Source organism: Chlamydomonas reinhardtii, chromosome 7 (assembly GCF_000002595.2).
Source record: "Chlamydomonas reinhardtii strain CC-503 cw92 mt+ chromosome 7, whole genome shotgun sequence".
Lineage (NCBI taxonomy): Eukaryota > Viridiplantae > Chlorophyta > Chlorophyceae > Chlamydomonadales > Chlamydomonadaceae > Chlamydomonas > Chlamydomonas reinhardtii.
In genome coordinates this window covers 481,591-495,370 of record NC_057010.1, presented here as the reverse complement: position 1 = coordinate 495,370, position 13,780 = coordinate 481,591, and the positions used below count along the sequence as shown (strand labels likewise).

At 63.1% G+C, this 13,780-nt stretch overlaps 3 protein-coding genes across 3 annotated transcripts; 2 read left to right on the top strand and 1 right to left on the bottom strand.

The window, feature by feature from the left end:
* The first annotated feature begins 74 nt into the window (after positions 1-74).
* Positions 75-5,000, top strand: CHLRE_07g315850v5 (uncharacterized protein). Its single transcript, XM_043063878.1, has 9 exons — positions 75-563; positions 801-992; positions 1,237-1,423; positions 1,659-1,835; positions 2,087-2,535; positions 2,857-3,324; positions 3,548-4,151; positions 4,396-4,675; positions 4,837-5,000. The coding sequence occupies exons 1-9, from the start codon at positions 322-324 to the stop codon at positions 4,938-4,940; spliced, it is 2,703 nt and encodes a 900-aa protein (XP_042922446.1). The 5' UTR covers positions 75-321; the 3' UTR covers positions 4,941-5,000.
* An 8-nt stretch (positions 5,001-5,008) lies between these two features.
* On the bottom strand, positions 5,009-11,044 carry CHLRE_07g315750v5 (uncharacterized protein). Its single transcript, XM_001700747.2, has 13 exons — positions 10,846-11,044; positions 10,419-10,523; positions 10,117-10,176; positions 9,893-9,946; positions 9,437-9,490; positions 9,068-9,160; positions 8,731-8,819; positions 8,279-8,408; positions 7,941-7,997; positions 6,829-7,649; positions 6,634-6,715; positions 6,095-6,241; positions 5,009-5,585 (listed from the first exon to the last, which is right to left on the bottom strand). The coding sequence occupies exons 1-10, from the start codon at positions 10,957-10,959 to the stop codon at positions 7,602-7,604; spliced, it is 804 nt and encodes a 267-aa protein (XP_001700799.1). The 5' UTR covers positions 10,960-11,044; the 3' UTR covers positions 5,009-5,585; positions 6,095-6,241; positions 6,634-6,715; positions 6,829-7,601.
* A 164-nt stretch (positions 11,045-11,208) lies between these two features.
* Positions 11,209-13,779, top strand: CHLRE_07g315700v5 (uncharacterized protein). Its single transcript, XM_001700933.2, has 6 exons — positions 11,209-11,652; positions 11,928-11,975; positions 12,135-12,242; positions 12,470-12,555; positions 12,723-12,865; positions 13,282-13,779. The coding sequence occupies exons 1-6, from the start codon at positions 11,346-11,348 to the stop codon at positions 13,331-13,333; spliced, it is 744 nt and encodes a 247-aa protein (XP_001700985.2). The 5' UTR covers positions 11,209-11,345; the 3' UTR covers positions 13,334-13,779.
* Position 13,780: the final 1 nt, after the last annotated feature.

The following is a 13,780-nucleotide window of genomic DNA, read 5'->3' as shown; positions in this document are numbered from 1 at the left end:
CCACATGCACAGCTCGGCAGTCCCAACCTTTCAGCTATTGCCCCAGCCATATTGCTGCAGACAATTGAATCTATGTCATGCTTTTAACAAGACGTAGGGTCCTGGTTGTGCAGTTCCTGGTTCATTGGACTTCGCATCCGCACATGTCGCGTTGTGGGTGACAGCTTAGCTTTGTCGGGTCGCTAGGCCGCAAAAGGAGAGTACAAACTTGACCGCGCGGCAACTACACTGGAGCGTAAAGCGGCGTCCTGGACGAGGCCTGGGCCCCGACTGAGTCCACAACTCCACGCAGCCACGCCTTCCTACCCGATCTCCCCAGCCATGGCTTCGGCTTCTGCCAAGCCTATCGCCACCGCCCCGCCACTAGATGACACATCCAACACGGATTCGGCTGGTTTCAACTCGCTGCCTGTCGAGATCCTCGAGCGGGTGGCGGGGTCGCTGCCTGACAACGACGTGGCTGACGGTCTGCGCCTGACCTGCCGCGCCGCGGCCCGCGCCCTGGTCGCGCCCCGCTTCCGCCGCCTGCACCTCTCAAAGCCCGTGTCCAACACGACCTTCAGGCAAGCCAGGTTTCAATACTGCCATTTGTCAACGACATAACATGATTGGCGGCAGGGAACGAACAGATAGGGCAGTTCAGGCGGGGACAGCTTTCCCGGGTGATTGTTATGCACCATTTCCACGTGGGGCCTTGCATCTCGTGCAAGTAACTACGCTTGCTTGTTAGTACTTGGCAGCTCCATCATTACGCTGCCTCTCTCAGCCATAGCCCTCCATCCCCACCTCTCCCCCGCCAGGCTTCACTGGGGCGACGCAGTCACACCCGGCGCGGCCCGCTCGCTGTCGCTCTCCAAGCGCCGCGAGCTGCTGCGCCTGGTGGCGGGCTCGGGCGTCCTGGCTAACCTGCAGGCCGCGCTGGCCGCTGCCGATTGCCGCCCGCCAGCAGACCTGCTTAAGGACGGCAGCGCCAGCAGCGCCGAGGTGTGCAGGTGCGTGTTCAAATGGCGACCAACAGTTTGACAGATTGACGGAATGTTAGATTGACAGTGCGCGGCAGCACTGTGCGTGGGGTACGGAGAGGCTACGGCGGGTATGGTCATCTGGTGAGGCTGCGTGCCCTCCTTCACACTACCTGCAAGGCACCTGCAGCCCCATTTACAAACCACTCACGTACAAGCTACTTGTCACACCGGTACCTCGGCAACCCTATCAATTTTACACCCTCCCTTGCAGTTGGGTGGATGCCAACTTGCAGCAGTGCAGCGCCCTCGCTACCATGAAAGCCGCTGCCGCAGGCGGCTGCCTGTCGCTGCTGCAGGCGGCGGCGGCCGAGGCCGTGGCGGGCCGGCGGAGCGCGCTGTGCGCCGAGCAGTTGGCATGTGCGGCGGCGCGGCATGGACAGCAACATGTGCTAGAGTGGGTGAGTGCTGGAGGGGCGTGTGACGCGAGGGGTGAAGGGTGGAACTGGTGTAAACTGTTGTGTAGAGGGCTGGCGTGGAGTTGCTGGTGCTCAGTGGCACAAAACCAGCAGACTTGGAGAGCTGTTGGAGAGCTGGGCGCTGTGTAGGTCTCAGTGAAATCCTGCTACCTCTACAGAAGGCTGCGCACATGTGCCTGTAAAACAAAGCAATTGCTTGCCTAACAATTCAACCCAGGTGCTGGAGGCTGTGCACACAAGCTCCGAGCAAAAGAGCGCCGCGGGAAAGGAAGAGGGCAAGGGCAAGGCCAGCGCCGGCACCGGCACGGGCCTGACTTTCATCATGCGCATGTGGCACCTGCACACCCTCGCCGGCACTGCGCTGCGGTACGGCCACCTGCGGCTGGCGGCGTGGGTGAGTGTACGGTATCTACTACCGTGTACGGCAATCCGGGCGGCAGGGGGTTGAGAGGGACGGGGCGGGTCTGGCTGTGCCGCCCAGCAGCAGGTACCGTATTCATGCAAACCACGGTAAACCTGCAGAGGAGCTACCGGGCCTTACAATACCGCTGAACCTCACGGCTGCACATCCTGTTCGTTCGTAATGCTTTTCTATGCTCCCCTGCATTCCCCTGTGCTCGTCCTCGTGCGCTGTCGTGGCAACAGATCCTGGAGGTGTACGGCCGACGCCTGCTGCAGCACGACCAGCGGTGGCGTGACAGCTACCGGAACGGGGAGGAGGTGGTCGAGCCGCCGCCTCTCGAGGAGGAGCATGACCAGGAGGACACCGCGGCGGCCACAGGCACGCATGCCGGCGCCGCCGGCGCGTCCACCTCCTCCACGCCGCCGTTGCAGGAGCCCCACGGCTTCCCGCCGCCGCCGCGGCTGGCACACGCGCCACAGCTCGCCCGGGCCGAGTCGGGCCTAGGCCCCAGCCTGATGATCTCTGCGTCGGCGGGCGCGCCGCTGGCGTGGATGCTCGCGCTGCACGCGGCGTTCTTCCCCCGGAGCAACCATGACGGCTGCTGCAACGCCTACACCTCCAGCTGGATCCGGATCAGCATTGAGACGGCTGCGGGCAGCCAGCACCCGGAGTGGCGGGAGAAGGTGGACTGGTGAGCGGGCTTGGGTGCGGCCTCGGGTGCGGGCTTGGGTGCGGGCCTGGGTGCGGGCCTGGGTGCGGGTGCGGTGCCCCAGGTAATACGGGTAAGGTCTTAAGCAAGCTGATGGGATGGGCGTATCGATGTTCTTGCCAAGTGGTTGTGGGTGGTGCTAACCTGTACACGCAGCCGCCACCGCAGTGTTATGGTTATTGCGAGTGCTTGTTCGTCGCAAAGGCCCAACCTACCTATCCCAACACGCTCGGTCACTCCACCTGCACAAGCCAGCCTCACCAGTCATGCGTCTCTCCCTCACTTACGCTCCGTCCCCTCCAGGCTCATGTCTCTAGACGGCGGGCCCAACTTCCCGTCCGCAGCCTTCGACAGCGTCTGCATCGTCGCCGCCTCCGTGCCGGGGCCGCCCGGCGCCGGCGCGGAGCGCGTGTGCTGGCTGCTCCGCCGCGGCGCCCACATCCCGCTGTCGCTGCGGCCTCATGCCGTTCACGGCGCGGCCAAGCTGGGTGACCTGACCTCCTTCGCCGCGCTGCTGGAGATGCAGCGGGAGCAGGGGCCGGACAAGGGAGACGGCGGGACGCAACAGTGGGGCCGCGGGCGCCTGTATGACAACAACGTAGCGGAACGCCTGCTGGTGCTCTCGGCGCTGGGCTTCACACCGGGGCTGAAGTTGGTGGTGGAGCAGATGGGGCTCGCGGCGGCGGCGGCCGTGCCCTCTCCAACCGACGGAGGAGGTCGTCGAGGCGGAGGAGGTGATGGCGAGGACGGAGGCGTGGAGTTGGTGACCAGGTGCGGCGCACGATGCTATGTGGCAGGGCACAGAGTGCTACACGTGCTTTGGTCATGTGTCTTTCAGCAGGGTCGACCCTTCAGGGTCACCTTATGCCAGTGGAATGCATGTGTGAGTCCGCGTACCAACTCATATGTGCTTCTTGCTTCATGTGTATATGTTTTGCATAAACCTAAGTGCAGGTGTGATATGACCGTGTGTGTGTTATGCCGTGACATGCAGGCCTCAGCCGTGGGCGTGGGTGCCTGAGGCCGCCAAACGGGCGGCGCTGGCCGGACACCTGACTACCCTGGCCTACCTGACAGAGCTGGTGCAGCTGCAGCCGCCAATTGCGGCAGCGGCTGTAGCGACTGTAGCAGAGGCAGCTGCACCTGCAGCAGAGGCGGCGGCGGAGGCGGGGGCGGGGGCAGGCACCGCCGTGCCAGGCGTCAACACAGGCACTGAAGGAGCCGTGAGTGCGGGCGCAGTTGCAATCCAGCCGGAGGCGGCCACGGCCGCCACGGCCGCGGCTGTGGCCGCCACCACGGCGGATGGCCCCGGCACTGCTGCTGCTGTTGCTGCTGCGGCTGCTGCCTGCAGCCACCAGCTTGCTGCAGCAAACAGTGCCGAAGGCGAGGCCGCGCGTGAGCGGCTGGCTGAGCTGCTGTCTCCGCGCCTGATGGCGGCGGCGGCCTTTGGCGGCGCCACAGATGTGATGCGCTGGCTGCACGAGCGCGGTTGCGAGGCGGACGCGCGGTCGTGGCTGCTGGCTGCGCGCGGCGGCTGCTGCGAGGCGATGGAGCTTCTGGCGGAGTGGCGCTGCCCGCGGCCGAGGCACAGCGGCCAGGTGAGAGCCTTTGGGTGCAGGGGCGGCGGCAGGGCTTGGCACGCAGCAGGTGGCTGCTGTGTACTCGAGTCCCCGGCATAGCGGCAATGGCATGTTTCTGGTACCCCGCCGCTCCAGTGTTGCGGTACTTGGTCAATGAGTCTTCACCACCACTCAGTGTAGCGGTTTGCTTTCCCACGGTTATAAATTTTGACACTTGCCGCACATGCACACCGGTACACACGCCTTTCCCTCGGCCTCGCAGCGCCACGAGGTGGTGGCCCAGGCGGTGGCGCAGGGCGACCTCATGGGGCTCCGCTGCCTGCAGCGCCTGGGCTGGGACGTGGCGGCGGGGCTCAAGCCGCTGCCCAAGCACGCGCGCCGCGCCCTGGCTGGCAGCTGCCACGTGGACGTGGACGCAGACCCCAATGAGCACTTCCCGGAACTGCGGCAGTGGCTCAAGGCACAGCGGTGGGGCGGGCTGAGGGCGCTGATCGGGCTCGGAGGAGGAGTCCGTGGCGGCGGTGGCGGCGGTGGCGGCGCAGGTGAGGGTATGCTTGGGTGGACATGTTATGCATGGGCTGCGGCTGCATGAGTGCATGTGAATGCCGATGCCGCGCGATCAGACGCTCGAATCTGCTTAATTGTCCACTGTCTGGCACGCTGCCTGACCTATAGTGCGCCACGTGCCCTTTCATGCATGCAGGGAAGGAGCCGACGACAGGGCAGACCAGCGCCGGCGGGTTCGGGGGATCTGACAGTCGCGGCGGCTTCTGGCGGGGGCTGAAACGCCTGCTGCACAAGAAGTAGAATGCAGATGCCCTGACATCGCTTCTGTGAGAGGTTGTGCTGGTGCCGACTAGCGTATGTGCGTGTACGTGCAAGATTATGTTGCTGAGGTGGGACGGTACATGCGACATCGCAGCTCCCCGGCCAGATCACCTGCCAATCCGGCAATCCCGGCTCGCCATCACCATGCTGATTGCCTACGCGCGGATTGTACAGGCCTTGCTGATGTAATGTTGGCGTAGTCACAAACAATTCCGTCATGCAATCCTGCGTTTCCATGTCGGCATAGATGCACCACCACATGCACACAGTTTCCAAAGTCACTGCATGTAACACTTGTCACTCTCCATCTCGCGGCTCCTTCGCCACGAACACAATCAAACACATCACGCCACACGTCTTGTCATCCTCTACTGAGGCAGCCTGTGCAGGCGCCCACGAGCGCCTTGACTCGTACACAACGCCAAAGCCTCTGCAGCCCTCTCCACGCAGTTACCGCAGCGCAGCCCGCCCGGTGCTAGCCAGGCCTCCTCGCCGCCACCGCCCGCCGCTGCCTGCCTACTTGCGCAGCGCCTTGGCTCCCTGGAAGGCCACGTAGCCGCCCGCCGTCACCAGCGACAGGATGGTGGCGATGAAGCTATACTTGCGGGTGGGGCCGTGGTCCCACTACAGGCAGGCAGAGAGATTGAGGCGCCACAAGGCGGTAGGGGGGCAGGTGATGGCAAGGTAGGTATGATGCTAATGGTGGCGAGGGAGAGGTGAAGGTGGGGTCTATTCGAGGTGGGTCAGGACAGGCTGATTGCGCGAATTGTGTTGGGGTATCCATGATGAAGTCCGGGCACAACAGGGCACGGCAGGACATGGCGCGAGGATTGAATCGGCTGGTTGCGCGCTAGGCCTGTCACGCCGTTCCGCGCGTCGCGTACGGTATACTAGGCGTAGCCTTAACAATGTGTAGGAGCCGGCCGGCGAGAGCCTCAGATGCCCCCGGTCGGTCACAGTGAGGGTACGCACCGTGGGCATGAACCGTGCATGGCATCCCCAGCGGCACCATCTCTATCTACCCCGCTTCCCCTAATCCCTTCCTACTATCCCTTTTGCAACCCCTATGACCTTCGTTCAGTGCCCCCTCATTGTCATTCCCTTCGACCGCTTTAGTCTGGTCACCCACTCACGTTCTTGTTGTTGGAGTTGGCAATGGCGTAGGCGTGCGTCAGGCGCGACACGCCAAACACCGCGCCGTATGCGGCCACCAGGTTGGCGGGCAGGGGGGTGCCGGCCTCCAGCAGCAGCATGAGCAGCACGCCGATGGGCACGAACTCCTGCAGGGCACAAAAGAGGGGAGTGAGCGCAGCAGAAGGGAGGGGTATGTCGCATGTCGAGAGCAGTAGGGAGGGCCCGAGAGGGGAGCGGAAAGGAGAAATGGGTCGCCTCGTTGCATTTAAGCAAGCGACGAGTAGGCATGCTGGTAAGGATGCCAGTTCCAAGGCTCGAGCGCTTAACCTCAGCCGCTGGCATAGTAGGGCTCGAGCAAGGCTTCGATTCGATCCCCGACACACGCGCTTAACGGCTTGCTTCCCTGCAGCTGGCCACCCGGCTATTTTAAGGGCCAATGTACACCTATAAACGCGCAGTAAGTGACCCAGCAGCGAGGCGCGGTCACGTACGCCGGGCTCGACTCTCCGACAAGTTGCGCGTGCACCCGTCCGCTCACCCCCAAGGTGCCGCCGGCGCGGGACTTGGCTACCAGCTCCTCATCCTCAGTGCCCGCGGCCGTCTTGGTGCCAAAGTTAATCCTGCTCGGGAAAAAACAGGAGCGAAACGCCTAGGTGATGACAGGGCAGATGATGACGATTTCCACGAACACGCTGCGCAAGCGTCTCAGCCCTGCTAGCAACCCTGCACCTACTTGGAACCAAGGCGGTGCAGACCCACGCGCAGCTGCACACCGGCGTACACGACGCCGAGGGTGCCTGCAGTCGCGAGAGTGAACGGAACGGATAGCGCCGGGGCCATGATGATGCCAATAAATAACAAAATGTAAAGTGTGTATGTATGGTTGGGTCACGGCGAGACGGCGAGTCTTGAGTACACGCGCCCGATCGATGGTCAACGCCTGACCCGGCTGAGGCGGGTTATAGTTCGCAGTCACGGCGACGTCAGGCATTGTGACGGACCCGCAGCTCGTAACTTGTCGCTGTCTTGCCGCCACATCTAGTCACATCTACAGTCATAGTCGAAACCGGCACGCATGCAGTATCAGTAATCTCCTAGTAGGCCACCATCATCCTGATATGCACCGCCGCCTCATCTTCCTTGATAACCCCTTGCTGCTTGCTAGCCTGGAGAACTCGACGGCGTCTTGCATTTGCATTCACACTAGCCAACATTTCTCTGAACCCGTATTCAGGCCTCTATCACGCCGTACGGCCAAATTGTACCGCGCAGCTGCAGCGAAATACCAGAAAGCCGCCAAACTGCTGGGCTCCAGTTACAGCCCCGACAGGCCCGATCTCCTGCGCACAGCTCTTGCTCCCCAACTGCGTCCGCGGCCCACCACCTCACTTCCCCAACCTGATAACAGTCACAACACCGCAACAGCCCCCTCTCACCATCATGATTACTCACCCGCAAACATAGGCGACACAACGGGGCACACACACGCAAACCGCGGCACGCCCATCACACGGTGTAGTTGAGAGCCAGCCGCCCGCCGTCCACGTACAGCACCTGTAGGGCCGTGGTGGATGTGAGCATGGCCGTGTTGGATGTGAGCATGGCCGTGTTGGATGTGAAGGTAAGAGGGTTGAAACCACGTGTGTGCGCGCGCGTGTGTGCACGTCTGTCGATGAAGGCAAAAGAGGAGAGTGCGTGTGAACATAATGTGGGCGCCCTTGCTACTCCAAGGGCATTTTATCCAAGTTTATCTAAGTCCTCATCAAACGCAATGCCCCCCCCCCCCCCCGGCGCACAGGCTCAAGGACACACGACATGCACAGACACGCATCCCGCGGCCGTCACCTGACCAGTCATGTAGGAGGAGGAGTCAGAGGCCAGGAACGCCACCACCTCGCCAATCTGTGTGCAGCACATGTGCAGCACATGAGACAGGGGGAACACAGGTGTTCCGAGGTACCGGATGAAAGAGGGCGCCGGATGGCCGAGAGCGGGCGCGCGAGGTGGACCATGCGCCGACGACCCTAAAGCGGCCCAGCATGCTGGACACCTGATCCCCCATGAGCCCGCCCCTTCACTCAACCTGTGTGTCCGGCGCTCCCTCCCCCTCCCCTTTTCCCGCTCATCATCCTTCCCCCTTCCTTCCCTTTGCCCTGTCTCGCTCCCGCTCTGCTCCATCGCACCTCGTCCGGCTCTCCAATGCGGCCCAGGGGTGTGCGCGACAGGATGCGGTTGCGCGCAGCCTCGTCACTCGCCACACTGGCCAGCACGTCCGTGGCGATGGAGCCCGGGCCCACACTGTTGACACGGATTCTACGTGTGTGTCAGGGATGCACAAACGGAAAGGGTCGGCACGGTGCATAGTAGATTGTATGTGTGTGGAGAGGGAGGTGTGTGTGTTGCGTGTGTGTGTTGCGGGGTCCGGATTCCAGGCGGTTACTGATGAAGTTATCACCAGGGACAAGGAAAGGAATGTGTCTGGCAGGTCAATGGCTTATATGTGGCTTGCAGGCGCCCGGACGACACGTGTGTGCCGCAGCTGTCAACACAAGTGCGGCGGGGGTGCCGGTTGCAACGCAGCCCGCGCGGCCTCCACCTGCCCGCCCGCCCGCCTTGCGCCCACTCGCCCGCTCACCCGTGCGGCGCCAGCGCCAGCGACATGCAGCGCGTGAGGCCGTTGACGCCGCCCTTGCTGGCGTTGTAGCCCGCAATGGAGGGGATGGCCTGGCGGCGGCGGCACGATGGTGGTGGTGGCGGTGCGTGTGTGTGTGGGGGGGGGGGGGGTAGTCGGTGGGCCGGTGGGGGAAAAGGGTGAAGGTGGGGCAGGACTCTGGCGTATGCGGCTGGACGATTGTACTGGTGACCTGACACGCATGCCGACCATGACGGTTGCCGCCATGCAGTCGGGCAGCCTGCAGGACCCACCCGCACCCACCACCCGTACCCATCACCTCCACCGCACCCGCACCCACCATGACCGCATTGACGGACGACATGGTCACAATGGCGCCGCCACCCCATTGCGGGTCTGCGCCCTTCTGGGCCACCATCTGCCGAGCAGCAGCCTGCGTGGCCGCCGCGCAATTAGCATCACACCGCAGCAGCGGCCTCAGGCGCAGTCAGCGGACGGAGCTTCACATGCCATCCGCAGAGGATTCACATAGCCGCGGACGCCAGTGCGCATGACGACACGCCGTACCACGCCGCAACCTCCGTATGTGTACACACAAACACACACACTGCACCTTGGGTTTGCTGCTCGCACCCCCCTGACCTCCGCTAGTTTCGCTTGTTTAGTGTAGTTTGGGCTATGAATTTACAACACACACCCTGGCACCCACCTGGCAGGTGAGGAACACGCCCTTCAGATTCACAGCCACCACGTCGTCAAAGTCCTGGGCGTGTTGCGGATGTGTGTTTAGGTACGGCGCAACGAGGGAGGGCGGAAAGAGGGATGGTGTTAGGTGCGTAGCTGTGTGCCAATGGCTTGGGCGTGTTTATGCTTGTTTGGGGGTTCCAGGCACGAATGGCCAGATGTTGGGGTGATATACAAGCAGGGGAGGTGGGGAAGGGTACGGGAAGGGCACTTGAGTAGCCGACTGTGTGCTGGCGCTGGGTGCGGGTGGAGAGGTTCACTCAATGCATCCCCGTGGTGCATTCAGCGTGCCTCCCTTGGGTTACAAACGATTGCCCCTGTCAAGCCTGTGCACCCTCGTCCGCTCCTTCTCCTTCAAGCCTGCCAGCACCCGCCGCGGCTCCTCCTCCTGCGCCCACCCACCACCCACCCACCCACTCACCTGCTCGCTCATGTCCAGGAAGGGCGCGGCCTTGACGATGCCCGCGTTGGCCACCTGCGGGTGCGGCCGCCTGTCAGACTGCGGCCCCTCCCCTTCATATGCAGGCACACGCTTCCGCATACAGTATCCCACATACATACAAGCCGTTGCATACACATACGCGCACACTATTTGCATGCAAAGTGTCGACCCTTCCGCCTTGTGCTTTCCCAACACACACGCACCATTATGTCTAGCTTGCCCCACTGCGTCACCGCCGCCTTCACCGCCGCCTCGCAGTCCGCCTGCACAGAGAGAGGCCCATGCAGTGCGCGTCAATGCAGTGCGAAACAGTTCATCGGGTCAGTAGCTGCCGCGTTCCTGCTCTGCAGTATCTTGTGCTTCAGGCAGAAGCAGCAGGAGAGGCCGGGCACACCACCATGCTTTACTCGACCACACGCGCCGCCGCCGCCAGCCCAAACACGGCACACAATACACGCCGTACGGTGCTCCAGCCTGCTACCCATACAGGCGAGTGCGGCCCCACCTTGAGCCGCACGTCGCACTTGACTGCCGCCGCCGCGTGCCCCGCCGCCGCCAGCTCGCCGGCACTGCGCTGCGCCGCCGCCAGGTCAACGTCAGCCAACACCACCTGCGGGCGAGAGGGTGTCAGCGTGGTTTAGTATAGAAGTTGAAGTAAAAGGCAAAGAGTATGATGGCAGAGTCGAGGTAAGAGAACATGCCGTGGGGTGCGAGCGCGCGTGTGTGCGGAGTGGGTGGGTGGGTGGGTCAGCAGTTTGCGGCAGTAGCACAGGCACGCATGAGCACCCAGCACGAACATGCCGTGCTTCCTTGCCGCCCCCGAGCGCTGATAAGTAAGGCCTCAACCAAAGACAAGTCCAAAGCGACGACAAATGGGCGTAACGCCCGCTGCGAACGGCACTGGATGGGCCGCGTGCGCACTTGACACCTACCTTCGCGCCCTCCTTGCATAGGCTGCGGGCACAGCCCAGCCCGATGCCACGCGCGCCACCGGTCACGACCGCGACCTTGCCAGCAAGCCGCGGAGCTGCAGCCGCGACCGACATGATGCGCTTCACAACGCAGTTGTTCCGAGCGAAACCCCAGATGTCGAGCGGAGGTGTTGCAAGCTCACAGATAACGCCTGACTTGTAGGTCAGATGTGGCGAGTAGTATTGCTTATTGGCATATGTGGCCAACTTGAGCGCATCTAGCAGCTGTACACGCACGGTCCGCGTCAGCTCGCAATGGAACTCTGGTTCCAGCAGCCTGGGCATGTCTGATAATAGACACTCGTTGATATGCAATAATCACTTGTCACATTAGGCATTAGTAGCGGTGCTGGCTGGCGGGCCCTAGGCGACTGTTCAGTAACGCTGTCGCAACCACATCTTCGGCTTTGCACCTCTGCACCTTTACTCTCCGCTTGTTCCCTCATCAGCCACCTTTCACAATGCCCTCACTGACGACTAGCAGCAGCGCACGCATGACTGCGCAGCCGGCCCGCGGTGCCTTTGGTACGCAAGCGCCCGCGCGCTGTGCCCTCGTCGTCGCGGCCTCCGCCCGGCCCTCTCCGGTGCACGCGCCCGAGCAGCAGCCATCCACCGCCTCCCAGACCTCTGCCAGCTCCCGCCGTGAGCTGCTGACAGCCGTGGCACTGACCGCCGCGGCCGCGCCGGTGGGCCTGCTGCGGCCGGCCCCGGCGGGTGCCAAGGGCGCGGCGCCCGTTGACCCCGGCGACTGGAGCAGCCCTGGACTGGGTACGTCGCCGCCGCGCCTGCGCGGCTTTTTGTTCGAACCCTTTTCTCTCCCCATACTCTTGAACGGCGCTGTGCCAATGAGCAAGTAGTGCAACACGAGTATTCGGCGTGCACCGTAGTGCTTTGTTAGCAGTCGGGACTCGCAGAGCACGTTCCCGGGCGCAGCGGGCGCAGGCGGGCGCAACGGGATGGACCGGAGGCATCGGGGGTTGGGCATGCGCCCTGCTGCCGTACATTAGACTAGACGTGTCGTCCACTGCCCGCTGGCCCGCCAGGTGCGCCCGTGGACCCCAACGCCCCCAAGTTTGTGAAGCTGCCCTCGGGTGAGGCGGCGGGGGCAAGGGGCGGGGAAAGGGGGTAAACGGCGGCGGCAGGGGGAGGGGGGAGAGTGTGCAAGATGCCGGTGCTGGTGCCGGTGTGCCTGCAGAGAAAAACTTTGTGTGCACGTGCGTGATCTGTCGAGTGTGGCGTGTGGTGCGCAGGCGTGCGCTACCAGGAGCTCAACATTGGCTCCGGCCCCGCCGCTAGCAGCGGCGATGTGGTTCTGTTCGACTATGTGTTGCGGCGGAGCAACGGATACTTCATCTACGGTGCGGCTCCGTGTGCGGCCGGGCAATGGCAGGGAGACTGGCTGGATGAGAGGCGCGCCAGTGGGATGGCAGGGGGCGCGGGGTGCTGCGGCGGTTGGCGCTCCTAGCTGCCGGCGGTTAGCGCTGCTGTTTGAACTGCCGAGAATGCTATGGAGGGGTGTTCTTGATGCCACGTTGTCGCATGCATACCTGTGGCGCCTGTGCGCCTCTGCCTGCCGCTGCTGCAGGCACGGTTGAGGGCATTTCCTTCCAGCCCAGGGACGTGCCCACCGCCCCCGTGAACGCCAAGCTGGGCGCCGGCGAGCTCATCCCGGTGAGACCCGGACCGCAGCTACCCGTCCACCCCCTCAAGCTCGCATGCATCCCTCTCCCCCTGCACGCATATCACATACCTAACCCCACACCTGACCCCACACCTAACCACGTACTGCGCTCCGACACGCAAACCCGCCTCCCCCCACCCACCTTCCCTCCCCCCAGGGCCTGGAGGAGGTGCTGGCGGGCATGTCCCCCGGCTCCAAGCGCCGCGCACTGGTGCCGCCCGAGCTGGGCTACGTAGGCGGCGGCGAGGGGCCGCAGCCGCCCACCTTCGCCACCAAGCGCCAGCTGGAGACACACCGCAGGTGTGTGCGTGTGGGATTGCGGGGTTTTGGAACCGTGGGAAGGGAGGGGCTGTGGGTGGGTTGTGGCAGGAGCGGTGTTGGGGGCAAGGAGCACATTGTTGTTGCGGGCAACATGTTCCCTAGTGCTGGGCCAAGGCGCTTTCAGGCTATTGAAAGTTTCCCTTGCAACCCGCACTTCCAAGTGCCCATGCTCTGCCCTGCACCTCCTTTGCCCGTGATGACTGATGAGTGACGACGAGTGCCCCGCTGGCCCATGTGTTAAAGAGCACAAGGAAAGCAAAGCGCAAAGACAGTGTACCGGTATGCGATGCAGCAACGCTGTGGCAGACGGATGTTACCTGTAATTGCCGTATACCTGCTGCTGAGCCGCCACCGGTCTGGCCCATGTGTGGATTTGCTGTGCATCTGCCCACCAGGGAGCCGCTGCTGTTCGAGGTCCAGATGCTGCGCGTGGGCGGCCGCAAGTAGGGGTTCCGGTGGTGGCGGACCGGCGGCGAACACCAGCAGCACGGTAGCAGCAGCGATTACTTGTTACATGAGCTCAACCAGGCTGCGCTCGGAAAGAACTGCCATGCAAGATTGCAAGGGCTATAGACTGTTCGGATTTTGACGAATGACACGGGGACTGTGGGTAATGAAAGTGTGGCGTGCGGCTCGGGTACGTGTTGAAGGCATGCCCGGAGAACGGGACTAGGTTGCCGGGTGGTGATGGTGCGCACGGCGAGGTGTGGTGCAGAGGGCTGCTTTGGTGGCGGGTGCGGGCAAACGACTGCCGTTGGTGTGATTGGACAGTCAAGTTGCCTTGGGGTTACGAGAACCAAACCCGAAGGAGGGGAATGCCAGTATTTCACTGCATGTGTAAACTGTATTGGATTACAGGTGGCGACGCTGACTGCGATGTTGACTTGTCCCACT

Coding starts and splice junctions, on each gene's coding strand:
- CHLRE_07g315850v5 (XM_043063878.1), top strand. CDS start 322: ATGGCTTCGGCTTCTGCCAAGCCTATCGCCACCGCCCCGCCACTAGAT. Junction 1,836..2,086: donor ACCTGCGGCTGGCGGCGTGG/GTGAGTGTACGG, acceptor TCGTGGCAACAG/ATCCTGGAGGTGTACGGCCG. Junction 2,536..2,856: donor TGGCGGGAGAAGGTGGACTG/GTGAGCGGGCTT, acceptor CGTCCCCTCCAG/GCTCATGTCTCTAGACGGCG.
- CHLRE_07g315750v5 (XM_001700747.2), bottom strand. CDS start 10,959: ATGTCGGTCGCGGCTGCAGCTCCGCGGCTTGCTGGCAAGGTCGCGGTC. Junction 10,177..10,418: donor AGTGCGACGTGCGGCTCAAG/GTGGGGCCGCAC, acceptor CTCTCTGTGCAG/GCGGACTGCGAGGCGGCGGT. Junction 9,491..9,892: donor TCCTGGACATGAGCGAGCAG/GTGAGTGGGTGG, acceptor CAACACGCCCAG/GACTTTGACGACGTGGTGGC.
- CHLRE_07g315700v5 (XM_001700933.2), top strand. CDS start 11,346: ATGCCCTCACTGACGACTAGCAGCAGCGCACGCATGACTGCGCAGCCG. Junction 11,653..11,927: donor CTGGAGCAGCCCTGGACTGG/GTACGTCGCCGC, acceptor CTGGCCCGCCAG/GTGCGCCCGTGGACCCCAAC. Junction 11,976..12,134: donor GTTTGTGAAGCTGCCCTCGG/GTGAGGCGGCGG, acceptor TGTGGTGCGCAG/GCGTGCGCTACCAGGAGCTC.